Source organism: Hemitrygon akajei, chromosome 1 (genome assembly GCF_048418815.1).
Source record: "Hemitrygon akajei chromosome 1, sHemAka1.3, whole genome shotgun sequence".
In the NCBI taxonomy this organism is placed as follows: Eukaryota; Metazoa; Chordata; class Chondrichthyes; order Myliobatiformes; family Dasyatidae; genus Hemitrygon; species Hemitrygon akajei.
Window position 1 is genome coordinate 7,388,423 of NC_133124.1, and position 23,643 is coordinate 7,412,065.

The following is a 23,643-nucleotide window of genomic DNA, read 5'->3' on the forward strand; positions in this document are numbered from 1 at the left end:
ACACAGCATACAATGAGAAAGAAAATATATTTACCAATTTCTGCTTTATCAGTTATTAAGAGAACATAAAGAAAAATATAAAAGGGCCCATTACAATTAAACCAGTCTAAATGTGCTTATGCGTTGGAGTTTGTATTGTCCAAAAGCTCGGTATGACCATTTCTCACGCTGCTGGGTTCTCATCACCAAACACCTGTACAACTTCTCATCTTGGACTCCATCTCGCGAATCACTCCTTGTAACTGTGTCTTCCTGTTGGATCAAATCCACGGCTGTCTCTCCTGATCTTCTCTGTATCCCCTGCCAAAAAGGCCACAGATCCCACCAGTGTCCATCACAAAATCTCTCTCTGCCCATCTCTCAAGAATATTCTCCCAATTCCATCATCCTGATTGGCTGTCACGACATTCCTAAATTGAATATCGTAGCCCCTTATCTTTAGCCAAAACCAAAATATTCTACCAGCAGGACACTCAGCTTTTACAGAAAGCTACAAAGTGAACTACCCCACAGCATTAGCAGTAGAGATCTTAACCAGGGCATTACACATCATTCTCTGTAAACTCCAGAGACTGTTATGTGTGTAAATCCTTGGGGATCAGCAGCTACTGAGATATTTAAACCACCCCATCTGGCACCAACACTCATTCCGCCGGTGAAGTTTCTTCACCATTCTGAAGTTTAGTCTGACTGACAAGTGAACCTCTTGACCCATGTCTGCATGCTTTTATGCACTGAGTTGCTGCCACATGATTGGCTGATTAGATGTTTGCACTAATGAGCTAATGTGCCTAATAAAGTGGCCACTAAGTGTATATGGATCTAAGGTTAGTGGAAGTGGAAGACTCTGACTGTGGAGGGATCTGAGTGAAGGTTGCTGCAGTACCAAGTCAAAAGCACAAACTAGTATCAGAATGGAGTGATAAAACTACTAAGATTTGCAATTTTCATGGAGCTCTTACTTGCAGACTTTATTTCTTGGCAAATGGCTTAAGGAGTTAAACAAAACAAACTCTCAGTGCAAATTACTTCCATAAACTTGGACAAAATAGAGATAATGAAGTGTCAAGTCTGCATTTGGCTTAGTGTTACTGACACTGGACAATAAGTGTTGCTTTCTCAGAATTTTTTTTGCTTATGATAGACTGCTTAAAGCTGAACACAAATATAATTTCAGACTAGTATCACATAGGAATTTGAAGAAATAAATTAACTTTTATTTGAATATAATGCATTTAATTGCATTACAGTGCTGACACTTTGGAATAGTTTCAACTAAGCTTAAAACCTTTCATTGATGATTTTCATTTGTACTCACTGTGGCTTCTTGCTTAAATGTCTAACACTAATCAACCAGCATTGATGGATTTCATTTGCCCTGATACCATTTCCCCACGACTGCAATGTCCTGCTGAAACCTTTCACTATGCTCGTTACTGACAACACCAAGATTTTCCGGGAAGAAGTCTAAATGGGAATGTGAAAAATGAATCTTTAGTGACATGTTGCATTTCATGGTTTTGTATGCTTGAAGCACGTTGTTAACCACCTGCGCGTAGTTTGGGGCTGTGTAGATGCCAAGAAAGTTTTCAACAACATCCTTGAATGCCTTCCATGTGATTTTTAGAAGCCCAGAAGCATAGAGAACCAACAGCACAGTACAGGCCCTTCAGCCCACAAAACTGTGCCGAACATGTCCTTACCTTAGAAATTACCTAGGTTACCCATAGCCCTCTATTTTTCTGAGCTCCATGTACCTGTCCAGGAGTCTCTTAAAAGACACTATCATATCCACCTTCACCACAGTTGCCGGCAGCCCATTCCACGCACTCACCACTCTCTGAGTAAAAAACTTACCCCTGACATTTCCTCTGTACCTATTTCCAAGCACCTTAAAACTGTACCCTCTCATGCTAGCCATTTCAGCCCTGGGATAAAGCCTACTATCCACACAAACAATCCTTTCATCATCTTGTACACCTCTATCAGGTTACCTCTCATCCTCTGTCACTCCAAGGTAAAAAGGCCAAGTTCACTCAACCTATTCTCATAAGGCATACTCCCCAATCCAGGCAACATCCTTGTAAATCTCCTCTGAACCCTTTCTATGGTTTCCACATCCTTCCTGTAGTGAGGTGACCAGAACTGAGCACAGAACTCCAAGTAGGGTCTGACCAGGGTCCTGTATAGCTGAAACATTACCTCTCAGCTCTTGGACTCAGTCCCACGGTTGATGAAGACTAATGCACCGTATGCTTTCTTAACCACAGAGTCAAACTGCACAGTAACTTTGAGTGTCCTATGGACTTGGACCTCAAGATCCCTCTGATACTCCAAACTGCCTAAATACTATATTCTGTCATCATATTTGATCTACCAAAATGAACCACCTCACACTTGTCTGGGTTGAACTCCATCTGCCACTTCTCAGCCCAGTTTTGCATCCTATCAATGTCCCGCTGTAACCCATGACAGCCCTCCACACTATCCACAACACCCACAACCTTTGTGTCATCAGCAAACTTACTAACCCTTCTCTCCACTTCATCATCCAGGTCATTTACAAAAATCAAGAAGATCAGGGGTCCCAGAACAGATCCCTGAAGCACATTACTGGTGCCGACCTCCACGCAGAATATGACCCATCTACAACCACTCTTTGCCTTCTGTGGGAAACCAGTTCTGGATCCACAAAGCAATGTCTCCTTTGATCCCATGCATCCTTACTTTCTCAATAAGCCTTGCATGGGGTAGCTTGTCAAATGCCTTGCTGAAATCCATATACACTACATCTACTTTCATCCTTCATCAATGTGTCTAGTCACATCCTCAAAAAATTCAGCCAGGCTCGCAAGGCACGACCTGCCTTTGACAAAGCCATGCTGAGTATTCCTAATCATATTATGCCTCTCCAAATATTCATAAATCCTGCCTCTCAGGATCTTCTTCACCAACTTACCAACCTCTGAAGTAAGACTCACTGGTCTATAATTTCATTGGCTATCTCTATTCCCTTTCTTGAATAATGGAACAATATCCGCAACCCTCCAGTCCTCATTGATGATGCAAAGATCATTGCCAGAGGCTCAGTAATCTCTTCCCTCGCCTCCCACAGAAGCCTGGGGTGCATCTCGTTCAGTCTCAGAGACTTAACAAACTTGATACTTTCCAAAAGCTCCAGTACATCCTCTTTCTTAATATCTACATGCTCAAGCTTTTCAGTCTGCTGTAAGTCATCCTTACAATCGCCAAGATCCTTTTCTGTAGTGAATACTGATGCAAAGTACTCATTAAGTACCTCTGCTATCTCCTGCGGTTCCATACACACTCCTCCACTGTCATACTTGATTGGTCCTATTCTCTTGCGTCTTATCTACTTGTTCTTCGCATACTGATACCTTGGTGTTTTCCTTAATCCTGTCCACCAAGGCCTTCTCATGGCCCCTTCTGGCTCTCCTAATTTCATTCTTAAGCTCCTTTCTGCTAGCCTTATGATCTTCTAGATCTTTATCATTACCTAGTGTTTTGTACCTTTCATAAGTTCTTCTTTTCTTCTTGACTAGATTTACAACAGCCTTTGTACACCAAGATTCCTGTGCCCTACCATCTTTTCCCTGTCTCATTGGAATTTATCTATGCAGAACTCCACACAAATATCCCCTGAACATTTGCCACATTTCTTCTGTACATTTCCGAGAACATCTGTTCCCAATTTATACTTCCAAGTTCCTGCCTGATAGCTTCATATTTCCCCTTACTTGAATTAAATGCTTTCCTAACTTGTCTGTTCCTATCGCTCTCCAATGCTATGGTAAAGGGGATAGAATTGTGATCACGGTCTCCAAAATGATCTCCCACTGAGAGATCTGACACTTGACCAGGTTCATTTCGCAATACCAGATCAAGTACAGCCTCTCCTTGTAGGCTTTTCTACATATTGTGTTAAGAAACCTTAAACACACCTGACAAACTCCACCCCATTTAAACCCCTCGCTCTAGGGGCATGCTGATTAATATTTGGGAAATTAAAATCTCCCACCACAACAACCCTGTCATTATTACACCTTTCCAGAATCTGTCTCCCTATCTGCTCCTCGATGTCCCTGTTACTATTGGGTGGTCTATAAAAACACCCAGTAGAATTATTGACCCCTTCTTCTTTCTAACTACCACCCACAGAGACTCCATAGACAATCCCTCCATGTCTTCCTTCTTTTCTGCAGCCGTGACACTGTCTCTGATCAACAGTGCCATGCCCCCACCTCTTTTGCCTCCCTCCCTGTCCTTTCTGAAACATCTAAAGCCTGGCACTCTAAGTAGCCATTCTTGCCCCTGAGCCATCTAAGTTTCTCTAATGGCCACTACATCATAGCTCCAAGTACTGATCCACGCTGTAAGCTCATCCATTCTGTTCATAATACTTGCATTAGAATAGACACATCTCAAATCACTGGTCTCTACCACATGCTCATCCTCCCTCTCACACTGTCTACAAGCTTTCTCAATTCGTGAGCCAACCTCCTCTTCCTCTGTCTCTTCAGTTTGGTTCCACCACCTCCCCCCGCCACCAGCAATCCTAGTTTAAACTCTCTCCAATAGCCTGAGCAAAGCTCCCCGCCAGGATATTGGTCCTCCTGAGATTCAAGTGCAACCCGTCCTTTTTGTACAAGTCACTCCTGCCCCAAAAGAGGTCCCCATAATCCAGAAATCTGAATCCCTGCCCCCTGCTGCAATCCTTCAGCCACGTATTTATCCTCCACCTCACTCTATTCCTATACTCACTGTCATGTGACACAGGCAGTAATCCCAAGATGACTACCTTTGTGGTCCTGCTTCTCAACTTCCTTCCTAACTCCCTGTAGTCTGCTTTCAGGACCTCCGCCATTTTCCTGCCTATGTAATTGGTACCAATATGTACTGTTCTCCTTCCCACTTCAGGATATCATGGACGCGATCAGAAACATCCCAGATCCTGGCACCTGGGAGGCAAACTACCATCTGTGCTTCCTTCCTGCATCCACATAATCGCCTGTCTGACCCCCTAACTGTAGAGTCGTGCCCCAATCAAACCACTGAAGAAATAACCGTCTCCTTTTAAACTCTTCTTGCTATTCTCACTGGCTGATGTCTACACCCTTGCGCAGTCGTGCCCCAATCAGATCGCTGAAGAAATAATTTTCTCTGGTTCCACAAGAAGTTCTTTGAATTGTCTATCATTGATGACCTGTTTGGTTTGTGGACGAACAAAAATGTCTTACTTGGCATCAGTTATTCTGACTCGAATTATGAATTGAAATAAGAAATATAGGCGCTCAGAACAAAAAAGGTGCGTGACAGGAAATTTCATGGTGATTTTCACGATCAGCAGCCCAGAATCCATACGATGCACTCAAAAGTATTCAGGAAGCAAAATCTTCGTGCTCCAGTATAATTTCTATTCAGGGTGCCCAGCTGGTCCTGGGATTGGAAGCTCGTTTGGGTGTGTGAGTGGGGTCGAGGGATGGGATGTTTTGCCGATCCTGTTGGAATATTGTGGATTTGCTGTGTTGGCGCCAGAATGGTGACACTTGTTTATGGGCTGTACCCATCATATCCTCGGATCGTGTTGTTTGTTAACTCTTTTCACTGTGTGTTTCGATGTTCATATGGTAAATAAATGATTTTGAATCTGGTATGATTCAAGGTTTTAAGTTTTTCAGGTTAGAGAAAAAAATCTTATGTTTCAAGAGAGGAAAAGTTCTTTAAAGAAAAACAGAAGTTGGTTAAAAAGGCCAAGTGAACAGATTCTTCAGTTGAAATGTGATGAATAAATCTGAACCTGCTCTGAGATATCTGTACACATAAACAATTTAGCTGTGCACATTACACAGGGCAGCTTTACAGGTTAAAGAAAAATAGATTTAAAGCTTTAATAGAGGAAAAATTATTAAATGATTACAGAAAGTGGTTAAAAAGGTTAAGTGAGCAGACTTCTTAGTTAACATTGTGAAGTTTCTTACTGCTCAAAGGTAAATTGCATCATACCACAATGGTCTTTATTTTGTTATTGATTTTACCCATGTAAGTAAATTCATTACTCTTGTTGTTTTCAGAATTGTGATGTGAGATATAATGATTGTCCATTTCAGAAATGTTAAGACAATGTGCTAAAACGTGATTCAGAATGATGAGAATGAATTGGAAAGGTTCAACAAATCAATGCACACCAGGGAGTCTGGAGAAGGTTTCTAAATACATATGTCTGAAATGTACTCTCAATGGCCACTTTATTATGTCTGCAAGTGGAACCTGTCATAGTCTTCTGCTGCTGTAGCCCATCTACTTTAAGGTTCAACGTGTTGTGCATTCAGAGATGCTCTTCTGCACACCACTGTTGTAATGTGTGGTTATTTGAGTTACTGTCGCTTTCCTGTCAGTTTGAACCAGTCTGGTCATTCTCCTCTGACCTCTCTCATTAACAAGGTATTTTCATCCACAGAATGGCCCCTCACTGGAAAAGTTTTATTTACTCCATTCTCTGTAAACTCATGAGAATGTTGTGTGTGAACTCTCAGGACATCAGCAGTTTCTGAGATATTCAAACCACCCCATCTGGCACCAACAATCATTCCACGGTCAAATTCACTTAGATCATGTTTCTTCTCCATTCTGATGTTCGGTCTGAATGACTGATCCTCTTGATCTTGTATATATGGTTTAATGCATTGAGTTGCTACCGCATAATTGGCTGATCAGATATTTGCATTAACGAGCAGGTGTGCTGGTGTACCTAATAAAGTGGCCGCTGAACAATGTTCCCTCTAAGGTGTGCGCAAGCACACGTCTTTTCTGATAACACACAAAGGAATTTAAACTGTGCTGAAAGGTTGTCACCCTCTCCCTCATGTTAAGTATATTTCTGAGTTGTACATAATCACATAAAGCAGAATGGCTTAATGAAACAGTAGAAGCTTCTGCACTGAAAGCTCATAAGCTCAGGAACGTGCAGCTACGAGAAATATTTATGTACAATGCTGAAACTGCTGTTACCTGTGTGTATTATCGCGATGCAAAAGTTGCTGGAGAATTTGCAAGTGGGAAGAAATGGAGTGATATTTGGAAACTTGACTTCTTAAAAAGTGTCCTTTAGCAAGCAAATCACATATGGATAGGGTGCAAAAGCTCCGGTGAGAAAATCCTTCAGTACCCTCTGCAGGCCTGCTAGGCATGTTCTCTGGGAGTGCAGATGAAAGAGTGAAAATGATCAAACCCAGAGGATATCAAAGTTCTTGTTGACAGCGTTTTGCTGGCTGTTAAAATGAATACCTCTATATATACAATTCAATGCCCACATGTTGTTGTCACTGGGCTGGTCATTACAAATGAGAGGGAACATTGCCACTGAGTCTGTGTGTAACATCTGGAAGCACGTACAGTGAATATTTCAGATCAAAACGCCGACTGTACTTTTTTCCATAGATGCTGCCTGGCCTGCTGAGTTCCTTCAGCATTTTGTATTGCTCGAATTTCCAGCATCTGCAGATTTTCTCTTATCTGTGTCGTAACAGCAGTTTTTAAAATGCAATGTGTACAGCAGATGCAAAGGTAGTTTGCATTTGGCCTTGCACTCTTTATATATTCAGATTCCTCTTTATGCCTTAATTTCTATGTTTATACCTTGTTTCATGTTCTTGTTAGTGATAGTAAATATTTTGATTTTCTTGAAGGTTTCATTGCGTCAGATATGACTTCGAGGAATTCGAGCACTCAGCTGTGGCTCATCACTCATTATCATGAAAATGGTTCACTTTACGACTATTTGCAGCGTAACACAGTGGATACTGTGGTCTGCCTCAATTTTGCCTTGTCTATCGCCAATGGACTGGTACACCTCCACAATGAAATTTTTGGAACTGAGGGAAAACCTGCAATTGCTCACAGGGATTTGAAAAGCAAAAATATCTTAGTTAAAAAAAATCTGCACTGTTGCATTGCTGATCTTGGTGAGTTTTTAAAAGTGTCACCTTATCAACACTTTTGAAGAAAAGGACTAAATTGCTGATGAGGAAGGCAAATGCAATGTTAGCATTCATTTTGAGAAGACTAGAATATAAGAGCAAGGGATGCAATGCTGAGGCTTTATATGGTGTTGGTCAGACCACAGTTAGAGTATTGTGAGCAGTTTTGGGCCCCTTATCTAAGAAAAGATGTGCTGGCTTTGGAGAGAGTCCAGAGGAGATTCAGAAGAATGAAAGGGTAAATGGATGAGGAGTGCTTGGTGGCTCTAGGCCTGTACTCACTGGAGTTTAGAAGAATGAGGGGGATCTCGTTGAAGCATATCGAATATTTAAAGACCTAGAGAGAATGCTTTTAGTAATGGGGTAAGTCGAGGATCAGAGGGCTCAGCCTCAATGCAAAGACATATGAGGAGGAATTTCTTTAGCCAGATGGTGGTGAAATTCTCTCACAGACAGCTGTGGAGACCAAGTCTATTTATGTGGAGGTTGATAGGTTCTTGATTAGTAAGTGTGTCAGATGTTACAGGGAGGAAAATGGGGTTGAGGCAGGTAATAAATCAGCTATTGAATGGCAAAGCAGATTTGATGAGCTGAACGGCCTAATTCTGCTCCTATATTTTATGGTTTATGGCAGGGTTTCCACAGTTATTGGTAGGGGCTAATGGTTGTGAGCGAGTGTTTTATGATCTAAATTATGATAATTGTATTAAACACCTGTCTCTCTTTGTAGGATTAGCAGTGATGCATTCACAGACCAATAATCAATTAGATGTTGGAAATAATCCGAAAGTGGGCACCAAGCGTTACATGGCTCCAGAAGTACTCGATGAATCGATTCAAGTTGACTGCTTTGATGCCTACAAACGTGTGGACATCTGGGCATTTGGACTTGTTTTGTGGGAAGTAACGAGAAGAACATTCAGTAACGGTGAGCATTACGACAATCACTAAAACTATTTTGGTTACTAGTCATCACAATAAATTGGAATTTTAAGAAAAGTGAATTACTTGAAGAGAAAATACTGTTGCATAACATCCTGGTGTTAACTGGTTGTATTCTTCAAAAATTCTGTCATAGTGGTTACCGCAATGGTTTGCAGTGCCAGCTTTAAGGTTCGGGGTTCAATTCCCGCTGCTGTATGCAAGGGATTTGTTTTCTCCGTTCTGGGTATTTCAGTTCCCTCCCACATTCCAAAGACTTATGGGTTTGGGTTGGTAAGTTGTGGGCACTGGAAGCATTGCGAGACTTGTGGTTGCCTCCAGCACATCTTGAACTGTGTTATCATTGACACGAGCAACGCATTTCACTGTTTCAAAGTATGTGTGACAAATACGGGGCCTATCAGCGGCATCAGAGTTTTACAAAGAGCTATTTCTCGCAGGTCAGTGACGGTTATCTTTAAAGGGAGCTTCCAGGGTCTTTGTTCATTGCGTGAGGCCTATCAACGGCATCAACAGTGCTCTACTAAGAGATATTTCTCACAGATTTGCAGTGGTTATTTTAAGAGGGAGCTTTGAGGGTGTTTGTCCATTGCATGGGGCCTAACAATGGCATCAACAGAGCTCTACGAACAGAAGGATAAGCGGAATGGTAATTGTCAGTAATAGACTAGTGGCGAGAGTAGAAGCGACGGGCTTTGGCTCAAAGGAGGCTTCAGCTATGTGTAAGTTGTCTGTTAAGGTTTCCTTTTTATCTTTTTTTCCTCTCTTATTGTACCATTTAAATGGCTGTGGTGTGCTCTTTGTGCCAGATGTTGGAGTCTTGGGAGATCCAGAGTCTCCCAGGGAACTACATCTGCATGAAGTGCATCCAGCTGCAGCTCCTTGAAGACCATGTTAGGGATATGGAACAGCAACTGGCTGACCTTTGGCTTGTACGGGAGAGCGAGGGCATAATTGATCAAAGTTACAGGGAAGTAGTCACCCTGAAGTTGCAGGAGGCGAGTAGCTGGGTGACCGTCAGGAGAAATGGAAATGGGCAGTTAGAGCAGAGCACCCCTGCGGCCATTCCCATCAAAAATAAGTATACCGCTTTGGATACTTTTGTGGGGGATGACCTCCTGGGGGGAATGCCACAGGGATTGGGTTACAGGCACTGAGCATGGGTCCGTGGTGCAGAAGGGAAAGAGAGAGAAGAAAGGAGCTGTAGTGATAGGGGACTTGATAGTGAGGGGAACAGACAGGAGATTCTGTGGATGTGAACGGGACACCCGGATGGTATGTCACCTCACAGGTGCCAGGGTCAGGGATGTTGCAGATCGCATCCACATTTTGGAGAGGGAGGGGGAGCAGCCAGATGTCTTGGTACATATTGGTACCAATGATATAGGAAGGAAAAGCAATGAGGTCCTGAAAAGGGAATTTAGAGAGCTAGGTAGAAAGCTGAGAAGGTAGTAATTTTTGTGTTACTGCCTGTGCCACGTGCCAGTGAAGGTAGAAACAGGATGATTTGGCAGATAACTGCATGGCTGAGAAATTGGTGCAAGGGGTGAGGTGACAGGTTATTGGATAATTGGGATCTCTAATGGGGAGGTTGACCAGTTCAAAAGTGACCGGTTGCACCTGAACCCGAGGGGGACCAATATTCTCGTGGGCAGGTTTGTTAGAGCTGTTGGGTAGGGTTTACAGAGGGGCGGGAACCCGAATGAAGGGACTCGTGATAGTTCGGATGGTAAACAGTAAAGATAGCATGCAGTCAGACTGTCAGGAAAGGCAGGCAAGTGATGGGATTTAGTTGCAGCCAACAGGCCGAGTATAAAATCATTAGGGATGCAGAATCAGAAAGGATGGCAAATACGGTACTCAAGGTGTTGTATCTAAATGAACATAGTATAAGAAATCAGGTGGATGATCTTGTTGCAATATTACAGATTGCCAGGTATGATGTTGTGGCCATCACTGAATCGTGGCTGAAGGATGGTTGTAGTTGGAGCTAAATATCCAAGGTTACACGTATCAGAGGGATAGGAAGGTCAGCAGAAGTGGTGGCATGGCTCTACTGGTAAAGAATAGCATCAAATCAGTAGAAAGATGTGACATAGGATCAGAAGATGTTGAATCCTTGTGGGTTGAGTTAAGAAACTGCAAGGGTAAAAGGACACTGCTGGCAGTTCAAAAGTGACAGGTTGCCCACAGGTTACAACAGGAAATAGAGAAGGCGAGTCAAAATGGCAATGTTATGGTTGTCATGGGAGATTTTAACATGCAGGTCGATTGGGAAAATCAGGTCGGTAATGTATCTCAAGAGAGTGAGTTTGTTGAATGCCTAAGAGATGGCTTTTTAGAGCAGTTTGTTGTTGAGCATACGAGGGGATCAGCTGTACTGGATTGGGTGTTATGTAATGAACTGGAGGCCATTAGGGAGCTTAAGGTAAAAGAATGCTTAGGAGCCAGTGATCACAATATGATTGTGTTCAACTTGAAATTTGATGATAAGAAAGTAAAGTCTGATGTAGCAGAATTTTAGTGGAGTAAGGGAAATTACAGTGGTCTGAGAGAGACATTGACCAAAGTAAATTGGAAGGAGATGCTGACAGGGATGTCAGCAGAGCAGCAATGGCATGCGTTTCTGGGAAAAATGAGGAAGATGCAGGACACGTGTATTCCAAATATGAAGAAATACTCAAATGGTAAAATAGTACAACCATGGCTGACAAGGGAAGCTATTGTAAAAGCAAAAAAGGCCGACAGCAAAGCAAAAAATATTGGGAAGATAGAGGATTGGGAAGTTTTTAAAAACCCACACAGAGCAACTAAAAATAATCATTAGAAGGGAAAAGATGAAATTGAAAGCAAGCTAGCAAATAATATCAAAGTGAATAGTAAAGTTATTTTCAAGTACAGTAAAAGAGAAATGAGAGTTGATATAGGACCGCTAGAAAATGAGGCAAGAGAAATAATAATGGGGGACAAGGAGATGGCTGATGAACTAAATGAGTATTTTGCATCAGTCTTCACTGTGGAAGACACTACCAGTCTGCCTGATGTTGTAGTTTGTGAAGGAAGAGAAGTGGGTGCAGTTAACTGTTACAAGAGAGAAGGAGCTCAAAAAGCTGAAAGACCTAAAGGTACAAAAGGCATCCGGCACAGAGGAACTGCACCCCAGGGTTCTGAACGAGGTAGCGTTAGAGATTGTGGTGGCATGAGAAATGATCTTTCAAAAATCATTGGACTCTGGCATGGTGCCAGAGGACTGGAAAATTTCAAATGTCACTCCACTCTTTAAGAAAGGAGAAAGACAGCAGAAAGGAAATTATTGACCTGTTAGCCTGACCTCAGTGGTTGGGAAGATGTTAGAGTCAATTGTTAAGGATGAGGTGATGGAGTACTTCGTGACACAGGGCAAAATAGTACAAAGTAAGCATGGTTTCCTTCAGGGAAAATCCCACCTGATGAATTTGTTGGAATTCTTTAAGTTGATTACAAGTAGGATAGATAAAAGGGGTGTAATGGATGTGGTATATTTGGACTTTCAGAAGGCCTTTGACAAGATGCTTACCAAGTTAAGAGCCTATGATATTACAGGAAAGTTACTAAATTGCTTAGAGCATTGGCTGATAGGTAGGAGGCAGCGAGTGGGAATAAGAGGATCCGTTTCTGGTTGGCTGCCAGTGACTAGTGGTGTTCTGCAGGGGTTGGTGTTAGCACCATTTCTTCTTTGCTGTATATAATTGATTTCAATGATGGAATAGATGGTTTTGTTGCCAGGTTTGCAGGTAATCTGAATATTGGTGGAAGGGCAGGTAGTGTTGAGGAAACAGGTAGGATGTAGAAGAACTTAGATTAGGAGAATGGGCAAGAAAGTGGCAAATGAAATACAATGTTGGAAAATGCATGGTCATGCACTTTGGTAGTAGAAATAAATGTGTGGACTACTTTCTAAATGGGGAGAAAATCCAGGAATCTGAGATGCAGAAGGACCTGGGAGTCCTTGTTCAGAACACCCTGAAGGTTAACTTGCAGGTTGAGTCGGTGGTGAGGAAGGCAAATACCATGTTAGCATTCCTTTTAAGGACAGAGTATCTGTTCTGTAGTGTAGAAATGTTTAATACAAGAATGCATGCATTGAAGGTGAGAGAGGGTATGTTCAAAGGGAATGAATGTGAGGTGTAAGTTTTTTTAACCCCGAGTGGTGGATGCCTGGAATGCACTGTCCAGTATAGTAGAGGCAAAATACATTAACATGAGAATCGCAGCATGAAATATCAACTGTTTACTCTTTTCCATAGGTGCTGGCTGGCCTGCTGAGTTCCTCCAGTATTTTGTCTGTGTTGCAAGTACATTTTAAGAGATGTGTAGATAGGCATGTGAATGTAAGGGAGATGTAGGGATATGGACATTATATTGATAGGAATTAGATTTTGAGGTTTTTTGATTTACTTTTTAGCTGGTTTGGCACAACTTTGTGGGCCGAAGGGCCTGTTCCTGTGTTGCACTCACACACACAGTTTAAAAACGCACAACTATAAATACATAAAATATATAAAGTTATAAAGAGAATTGATGCGCAATAAATCTACTAGTTTGAGGTTGTACAAATAGGCTCAGAGGGAATAGATGGACTGAGTGTGTTTTGGCTTTTAGTTGTCTTCAAGAAGGTGCCACACAAGGTTATTAAATAAAATTTGAGAATCTGATATTGGAATAATCTGCTGACATGGATTGAAGATTGCTTATTGGAAATCGAACAGCACGAAGAGGTCATTGTTTGGTTGTGGCTGGTGGGGTGCTACAGGGATTCTCCAGGGTCCCGGCTGTTTACTGTCCATGATTTGGATGAGAAGACCAAGTGAAATATAATCAATAGGAACTCATTGAATGGGTGAGATGTGGACAGTGGATATGGCTGAAGGTGTGAAGTCATTCACTTCAGCTTTTATTAATGGTGAAAGGTTTGAGGAATCTCTATTCCTAGTAATGAAATAATGACAGTTAACAATCGGGCACGTGTGATTAGGAGAGCAAATAGTAAAATGTAACTTGCAATACAGGTCAGGATACTATGTGACTAACAACAGTCATTCTGTAATTAAATAGTGCTGTGGTAGGACCATACCTGTGGATGTGAGGGTTCCATCTTAAAAAACTTGCAGTAGAGGGAGTACAATAATGCCATGAATATGGATTGTCAGATCAGAAATAAAACCATAGGATATAGGAACAGAATTAGGCCATTTGGCCGATCGAGTCTGCTCCGCCATTTCATCATGGCTGATCCATTTTCCTCTCAGCCCCAGTCTCCTGCTTTCTTCCCATATCTCTTCATGCCCTGACTGATCAAGAATCCATCAACCTCTGCCTTAAATATACATAAAGACTTGGGCTCCACGGCTGCTTGTGGCAAAGAATTCCACATATACCCCAAGCTCTGTCTAAAGAAATTCCTCCTCATCTCCATTCTAAAAAGACACCCCTCTTCTGAGTCTGTATCATCCAATATTAGACTCTCCCACCATAGGAAACATCCTCTCCATATGCACTCTATCGAGGCCTTTCAACATTTGATAGGTTTCAGTGAGGTCACCCCTCATTCTTCTGAATTGTAATGAATACAGGCCCAGAGCCATCAGAAGCTCTTCATATGAAAATTGTGGAATCATTTTTGTGAACCTTCTTTGCACCCTCTTCAGTTTCAGCACATCCTTTCTATACTGCAAGTGAGGTTACTCGTCCTACCCATGTCATTGGTACCTACGTGGACCATGACCTCCAGCTGTTCACCCTCCCACTTAGGAATGCTGAGGACTCGATCTGAGATATCCAGGACCCTAGCAGCCGGGGGGCAACATACCATCCAGGAATCTCATTCTCGCCCACATAACCTCCTGTCTGTTCCCCGAACAAACAAATCCCCTATCACCACAGTATGCCTCCTCTTCTCCCCCACCCCCTTCCCTTCTGAGTCACAGAGGCAGACTCTGTGCCAGAGACCTGCCACAGGGGTACTCTGTACTAGTTCCTTAACCCTTTTCCCCTTCCTGACAGCCACCTACTACCTATCAAGGCCTTTTACCATTTGATAGGTTTCAATTCGGTCACCCCTCATTCTTCTGAATTCTAGTGAATACGGGCCCGGAGAACGCTCTTCATACGACAAGCTGTTCAGTCCTGGAATCATTTTCATGAACCTCCTTTAAACCTTCTCCAGTTTCAGCACATCCTTTCTAAGATAAAGGGCCCAATCCTGCTCACAATACTCAAGAAGAAAAAAAATTTCAGGATGTATATTGTATACATTTCTCTGACATTAAATGTACGTATTGAAACCTAATGAAGTGAGGCCTCACCAGTGCTTTACAAAGCCTCAACATTATATCCATGCTTTCATATTTGACCATAAGACATCGGAGCAAGATTAGGCCATTCAGCCCATCAAGTCTGCTCCACCTGACATCATGGCTGATCCCAGATCCTACTCAACCCCATACACCTTCCTTTTTCCCATATCCCTTGATGCCCTGACTGATCAGGAAACAGTCAACTTTTGCCTTAAATACACCCACAGACTAGGCCACCTGTCTGTGACATAGCTTTCCACAGATTTGCTGCTCTCTGGCTTAAAAAAAAGTCCTCCTTACCTCTGTTCAAAAGGGTCACCCCTCAATTTTGAGGAAGGACATTCTTGCTATTGAGGGAGTGCAGCGGAGGTTCACAAGGTTAATTCCCGGAATGGCGGGACTGTCATATGTTGAAAGATTGGAGCGACTGGGCTTGTATACACTGGAATTTAGAAGGATGAGAGGGAATCTGATTGAAACGTATAAGATTATTAAGGGATTGGACACACTGAAGGCAGGAAGCATGTTCCCGCTGATGGGTGAGTCCAGAACTAGAGGCCACAGTTTAAGAATAAGGGGTAGGCCATTTAGAACAGAGATGCGGAAAAACTCTTTCACCCAGAGAGTGGTGGATATGTGGAATGCTCTGCCCCAGAAGGCAGTGGAGGCCAGATCTCTGGATGCATTCAAGAGAGAGTTAGATATAGATAGCGGGGTCAAGGGATATGGGGAGAGGGCAGGAACGGGGTACTGGTTGTGTATGATCAGCCATGATCACAGTGAATGGCGGTGCTGGCTAGAAGGGCCGAATGGCCTACTCCTGCACCTACTATCTATTGTCTTTTCTGTCTGAAGAGATAGAGACAGAGATCGAGAGAGGGTAGGGAGATGTGGGAAATGGACCGGGTAAATTTGAGGGCAAAGTGGAAGTTCGATGCAAAGTTGATGGTCAACGAGTTCCGCGTTGGTGCAGGAAGTAGCACCAATTCAGTCATCGATGTAGTGTAGGAACAGTGGAGGAGTGATATCAGTGTAGGCTTGGAACGTAAACTATTCCACGTAGCCGACTAAAAGGCAGGCATAGCTGGGACCCATACGATTACCTGTGGCTACACCTTTTATTTGAAGGAAGTGGGAGGAGCCGAATGAGAGTGAGGACAAGTTCCAGTAGGCGGAGGAGAGTTATGATGGGGGAGGGGAAACGGTTGGGTCTGGTGTCCAGAAAGAAATGGAGAGCTTTGAGGCCTTCCTGGTGGGGGATGGAGGTGTAGAGGGATTGGGCATCCATTGTGAAAATAAGATGATGAGGGCCAGGGAACGTGAAATCATTGAAAAAAAATCAAGAGCGTGTTTAGTGTCATGGATGTAGGTAGGAAGAGACTGAACCAGGGAGGATAAAACTCTACTTCTCTAGCTTCTCTAGTTCCTCAAAACTACCTGCACCTCTACCTACCTTTGTATCATCTGCAAACTTTGCAAACAAAGCGATCAATTCTGTCATCCAAATCATTGACACGTATCGCAAAAAGAATCGGACCCAACACAGACCTATGTGGAACACCACTAGTCACTGGCAGCCAACAAGAAAAGGCTCCTTTATTCCCACTCTTTACCTCCTGCCAATCAGCCACTGCTTTATCCATGCTAGAATCTTTTCTGTATTATCATGGGCTCTCAACTTGTTAAGCAGCCTCATTTGTGGCACCTTGTCAGAGGCTTTCTGAAAATCCAAATACACATCAAACAATTCTAGTTTGTCTATCTTGCTTGTTATTTCCAAAGAATTCCACCAGCTTTGTCAGGCAAGACTTACGCTTGAGGAAACTATGCTGACTGCAACCTATTTTATCATGTGCCTCCAAGTACCCCGAAACCACATACTTAACTATCAACTCCAACATCTTCCCAACCACTGAGTTCAGACTAACTGGCCTGTAGTTTCCTTTCTTCTGCCTCTCTCCCTTCTTAAAGAGTGGAGTAACACTTGCAGTTTTCCAGTCCTCTGGGACCATTCCAGAATCAAGAGATTTTTGGAAGATCATTACTAATGCCTCCACGATCTCTTCAGCCACCTCTTTCAGGATTCTGGGGAGTACACTATCTGATCCAGGTGACTTATCTACCTTCAGACCTTTCAGTTTCCCAAGAACCTTCTCTCCAGTAATGAGAACTTCACACACTTCATGACCCCTGACACCTGGAACTTCCACCATACTGCTAGTGTCTTCCACAGTGAAGACTGATGCAAAATACTTAATCAGCTTGTCTGCCATTTTGTTCTCCCACTCTACCTCTCCAGCACTGTTTTCCAGCAGTCTGATATCCACTCTCATCTCTCGTTTACACTTTATGTATCTGAAGAAACTTCTGGCATCCTTGCATATAATGGATAATTTTACTTTGTGGAAACTAAATTTCATTTGAATATTATTATAATTTGGGATGGCGCAGTAGCATAGTGGTTAGTGTCGCGCTATGGCAGCACCAGCAATCTAGGTTTAGTTCAGACCCTGTCTGTAAGGAGTTTGTATAGTACATTCTGACAATGACTGCACGGATTTCCTTTGAGAGCTCCGGTTTCCACCCACATTCCAAAGATGTATGGGTTAGTAAGTTAATTGGTCACATGGGTGTAGTTGGCTGGTGTGGGCTTTTTGGGCCAGAAGTATCTATGACTATGCTGTATCTCTAACTAAATACAAATTAAAAATAAATGTGTTTTTTTTCTTTTGCAGGGATTGCAGAAGAATATAAACCTCCATTCTATGATCTGGTACCAAATGACCCTAGCTTTGAAGATATGCGAAAAATTGTATGTGTGGAACAGCAAAGACCAAATATCCCTAACAGATGGTTCTCTGACCCAGTGAGTTCAATACCCCAGGTTTTGAATAACAATATACAATATCATTGCAGGGTGTTCTATGTGATCACACGGGGGTTCCCAGCCTGGGATCCATGGACCCCTTGGTTAATGGTAGGGATCCATGGCATAGAAAAGGTTGGGAACCCCTGGTATTGAAAAACCTATCTTTGGCCTCCCAACCCCTCCCCCCACCCCACCATGCTTCCCTCCAGTCACCTTAAAATTATATTCTATCATGTTAGTTATTTCCACCCTGCCCTGGGGCAAAGCACTGGCTGTTTGGCTGGCATAGAAATTCCAGCAAAGAAAAAAAAAAGCAGCCACTAGACTCTTCAATGTTGTTCACCTTCAGTTGCTCATGCAAAGGAAGTGCTGTGTCCATACTCAGAGCAACACACAATATGCTGGAGGAACTCTGCTGGCCAGGCAGCATATATGGAAGTTATTAAACAGTTGACATTTCTGGCCAAGACCCTTCATTAGTACTGGAAAGGACGGGGGAAGAAGACATCATAAGAAAGTGATAGTTGAAGCCAGGTAGATGGGCAGTGGGTCGAAGTGAGCAGCTAGGAGCTGATAGGTGGAAAAGATAAAGGGCTGGAGGGGAGGAAACTGATAGGAGAGGTGAGTGGATCGTGGGGGAAAGGGAAGGAAGAGGGGCAACAGAGGACAGTGATAGGAAGGTGAGGAGGGAAGGGGAGAGGTGAAAAAAATTACTGGAAGTTAGAGAAATTGATGGGTATACCATCAGGTTGGAGACTACCTATATGCAATATGAAGTACAGCTCCTCATTCTGAGAGTGTCCTCATCGTGGCAGAAGAGGAGGCCATGGAACGGGAATGGGGATAGGAATCAAAATGCATGATCATCGGGAAATCCTGCTTTCTGTTGATGGAGTGGAGATGCTCTGTCCATGTTATTCAGTTTCAATCAGTCCTGTGTCTAAAAAAACACTAGTGCCTCTGCACAGGAACGATGCAGAATATAGCAGCTTGGAAGCCCTCGGGATCAGCCGAATCAGAACAAGAGTAGAGAATTCTGCTGCCAGTAATTCCTAAGTGCAGCAGAATTTTTAACCTTCATATTAAAACCCAGAAATAATTGAAACAAACTTAGGATTAACAAACATCAGTTATGTAGATAAGAGAATGAGGAATCAAACAGCAGCTCCATTGGTGTGCTCCCAACATTTAAAGACCTTGAGACCGTAAGACACAGGAGCAGAGTTAGGCCATCTGGCCCATTGAGTCTACTCCATCATTCAATCATGACTGATTTTTTTTTACCTCCTCCTCAACCCCAGTTCCCGGTCTTCTCCCCGTAACCTTTGATGCCATGTCCAATCAAGAACCTATCAATCTCTGCCTTAAATACACCCAAAGACCTGGCCTCCACAGCTGCACATGGCAACAAATTCCACAAATTCACCACCCTTTAGCGAAAGAAATTTCTCTGCTTTTCTGTTTGAAAGGGTGCCTCTCTATCCTGATGCTATGCCCTAGACTCTCCCACCATGGGAAACGTCCTTTCCACATCTACTCTGTCTAGGCCTTTCAACATTCAAAAGGTTTCAATGAGATCCCCCCTCATCCTTCTGAATTCCAGCAAGTACAGACCCAGAGTCATCAAACGTTCCTCATATTAGAACTCCTTCATTCCTGGAATCATCTTTGTGAACCTCCTCTGGACCCTCTCCAATGCCAGCACATCTTTTCTAAGATGAGGAGCCCAAAACTGTTCACAGTCCTCAAGGTGAGGCCTTACCAGTGCCTTATAAAGCCTCAGCATCACATCCTTGCTCTTGTATTCTAGACCTCTTGAAATGAATGCTAACATTGCATTTGTCTTCCTCACCACTGACTCAACCTGTGAGTTAACCTTCAGGGTGTTCTGCACAAGGACTCCCAAGTCCCTCTGCATCTCAGATTCCTGGATTTTCTCCCTGTTTAGAAAACGGAGAAATGTTTAGTCCGCACATTTATTTCTACTACCAAAGTGCATGACCTTGCATTTTCCAACATTGTATTTCATTTGCTACTTTCTTGCTCATTCTCCTAATCTGTTTAAGTCCTTCTGCATCCTACCTGTTTCCTCAACACTACCTGCCCCTCCACCAGTCTTCGTATCATCTGCAAACTTGGCAACAAAACCATCTATTCCATCATTGAAATCATTTATATACAGCAAAAAAGGTAGGAGAATGGGATTGGGAGGGATAATAAACCAGACATGATGGAATAGTGGAGTAGACTCGATGGGCCAAATGGCCTAATTCTACTCCTATGTCTTATGGTCTTATCACGTGCGGGATAAAGGCAACTGAATTTTAAAAAGCAACTGGGCTGAATTATAATACTACTGATTTATGTTTCAGACTTTGTCTGCTCTTGCCAAGCTGATGAAGGAGTGCTGGTACCAAAACCCTTCTGCGCGACTCACTGCATTACGTATCAAAAAGACTTTGGGGAAAATAAGCAACTCATTAGAGAAGGTGAAAATGGACTGCTGATTGGAAAGGAGAACTGATAATCTATCACTATCAACAAATACGAGGTCTGCTGCATAGGATGAAAAGCAGACCTCAGGCTGCCCAGTGTTCGCTTTTTGCAGTCGAACATACAGGGCACCGTGGTTTAATGGCAGATGAATCAATGCCTGTGACCAGACCAATCACTCAACCATGCCTGTTCCTCCTGATACATATAGGCAGTGGTTGCATCTTCACTGGCCACACTCTAATTTGAGTTCTATTTGGAAGGGGAAGTTTTGCACTAAATATTTTTGTTTTTGCATTGCTGTACAATTATCAAGTAGGCTGCAAGTAGCCCTGACCTGTGTATTTATATTCCGTCTGTAAAATAGCATGCAGCTTTTCATTCTGAATAGGTAAAACATGATGGCTTTGTTACAGGAGAACCATCTAATGGTTTATTGGACTATAATATAAAGCGGTCCTTGTGTTTTAATGTAAAAGGAGGACACATTCACCAGCTAATAGTGGTGGTGCCTTGACACTAAAGATAGATGTTTAAGGTTAAGTTATGCAAATGAGCTAAGAAAAAGCGTTCCGCAGTAGTATGTGTATCATTTTAACGCTAATGTTCATGCAGATTGTGTGTGTTTGCCTTTGGTGCTGTATCCAAGATTTAAAATTATTTTTTATATTTTCATCATAGGAAGTAACAGTCCTTTGAGTTACAAGTTAGAATTGCTTTCTTTTATCTAGAATCACGCAGTGACTTCTGATTTTTCCTTATTGTTAACTACAGTTAAGAATTAGTTTGTCTTTATGTAAGTGCCCAATTATTTAACTTCAGTCATGGTCAGAACACTCCTGTAAAGTCTTCCTGAAAATAATGACCGTGGAAAGTCAAGGAAGTTATTAATTTTCATCATGTGTAAAGTGGCAAACACTAATCAGGACATTGTACAGGAAGGGGCCGATGCTTCAAGCATCACTTCCTTGTATAGTTGCTGGAGGATGAGGAAATTAGTCACAGATACATAAAGGAACAAAAATCTGCATTGATGATCATTGTTCCCCTGAAATACTGTCATAGAACATTAATATGGTCTTTAATGTAAATGTATACAGCCTGCTTTATTACCTTTTTGTTATTATGTGTTTTAATTTGTGCAATGGTTCTCATAGAGCACTCAACATATTGTGTTGTTTTAAACAGAAGGGCTTACTGGGTTATTTTTCTGTGTGAGTTTGTGCATTAGTTAACAGGTAAATTTCATTTCAGTTGGGACATCAGAGGTGCTTTTACCATTTGAATATCATTCTTTCACTGTAATACTTATCACTTAGGTATATTTGCTTTCAAAGAGCAATAATTGCATTTTAAAGCCTGCTACTCCTGCAGTTTTGTGCACAGACAAGCCATCATGACAATAGCTACAGCCCAAGTTAATGTCCCTCACTATGCTTAGTAACCAGTTTGGTTAAAGTATCCATTTGAAACTAACTTTTAAACAAAGTATTTCTGAGCAATATTAAGTACTATGTCACAATTATTATGTGCTGCATTATATGATACCACAACTGTTTCAGTGCTCACATTATTTAAGCCTTAATTCTTAAGACTGGTGCAATTTTTTGCTACTTTAAAAATACACCAATCTCAAAGGTTTTTCATTTAAGTCAGAAACACTAATAAAGGTTTGTCCTGTGTGTTACTCACTTCAGTCTTTGTTTCCATTATTCATCATTAATTTACCCACTTCAAGATGCTGCAAAAGTTCAGTTTGGGATAGTAAATATTTATAAGGTGACATTGCTAAAAGCTATTCTGCAGTCAATATTGGGAACATAACTCAAAATTAATGTCAGAGCTGTGAGTTTAAATTATATATAACATAGAACAGTACAGGCTCTTTGAACCATGACATTTTGAACTTTTAACCAACTCTAACATTAAGGACATGTTCGGCACAGCTTTGTGGGCCGAAGGACCTGTATTGTGCTGTAGGTTTTCTATGTTCTATGTTCTAATCTAGCTTCCCATCTAACTATCCCTCCAATTTTCTATCATCCATTTAAGAGATTCTTAAATGCCCTTAATGTACCTGCCTCTACCACCACCATCTCCTCTGTACCTTCGCTAAAGCTTCCGTGCCCTTCCTATAATGGGGCGACCAGAACAGAACATATTCCAAATGTGGTTTTATAGAGTAGCAGCATTACCTTGTGGCTCTTGAAATCAATTAATTAAGGCCAACACACCATGCACCGTCTGAACAACCCTATCACCTTGTGCGGCAAACTTGAGGGATCTTTAGACGTGGATTCCAAGATCCCTTTGTTCCTCCACATTGTTAAGAATCTGACCCTGTATTCTGCCTTCAATTTCGACCTTCCAAAATGAATCATTTCAAATTTTAATGGGTTGAACTCCATATGCCACCTCTCAGTCCTGTTTTGCATCCTGTCAATGTCCTCCTGCAACCTACAACAATCCTCCTCACCATCCACAGGTCCACCAAACATTAGATTACTTGCACATGTAGGCATGTATTACTCCACCTAAAAGGCTGCTGTCTAAAGCGGTGGATCTCTTGATTAAAGATAGGAAAGTGCTGCACCTGAGACAGGGAAAGGATGGTAGGGTGTACAAAGGATGTTGAAAATCTACTCGAAAAAAAGAAAAGCTTACGAAATGTTCAAAAAACTATATCTGGAAAATTATAAGGCTAGCAGGAAGGAGCATAAGAATGAAATTAGGAGAGCCAGAAGGGGCCATGAGAAGGCCTTGGCAAGCAGGATTAAGGAAAACCCCAAGGCATTCTACAAGTATGTGAAGAGCAAGAGGATAAGACATGAGAGAATAGGACCAATCAAGTGTGACTGGAAAACTGAATTGAACCAAAAGGGGTAGCGGAGAGATTTAATGAATACATGGCTGAGGTGTACCCCAGGCTACTGTGGGAGGCGAGGGAGGAAATTGCTGAGCCTCTGGCAATGCTTTGCATCATCAATGGGGACGGGAGAGGTTCCAG

General features: G+C 42.3%; 1 protein-coding gene across 2 annotated transcripts in view; it reads left to right on the top strand.

Moving 5' to 3' along the window:
* Positions 1-22,327, top strand: part of LOC140716654 (activin receptor type-1-like) — a 57,781-nt gene extending 35,454 nt beyond the window's left edge. For both annotated transcript variants that reach the window (XM_073029558.1, XM_073029504.1), the window contains exons 7-10: positions 7,707-7,982; positions 8,728-8,925; positions 18,010-18,140; positions 20,516-22,327. In XM_073029558.1, coding sequence (XP_072885659.1) covers positions 7,707-7,982; positions 8,728-8,925; positions 18,010-18,140; positions 20,516-20,650 — 740 coding nt within the window. In that variant the 3' untranslated portion in view covers positions 20,651-22,327. The remainder of the gene's footprint in view (positions 1-7,706; positions 7,983-8,727; positions 8,926-18,009; positions 18,141-20,515) is intronic.
* Positions 22,328-23,643: the final 1,316 nt, after the last annotated feature.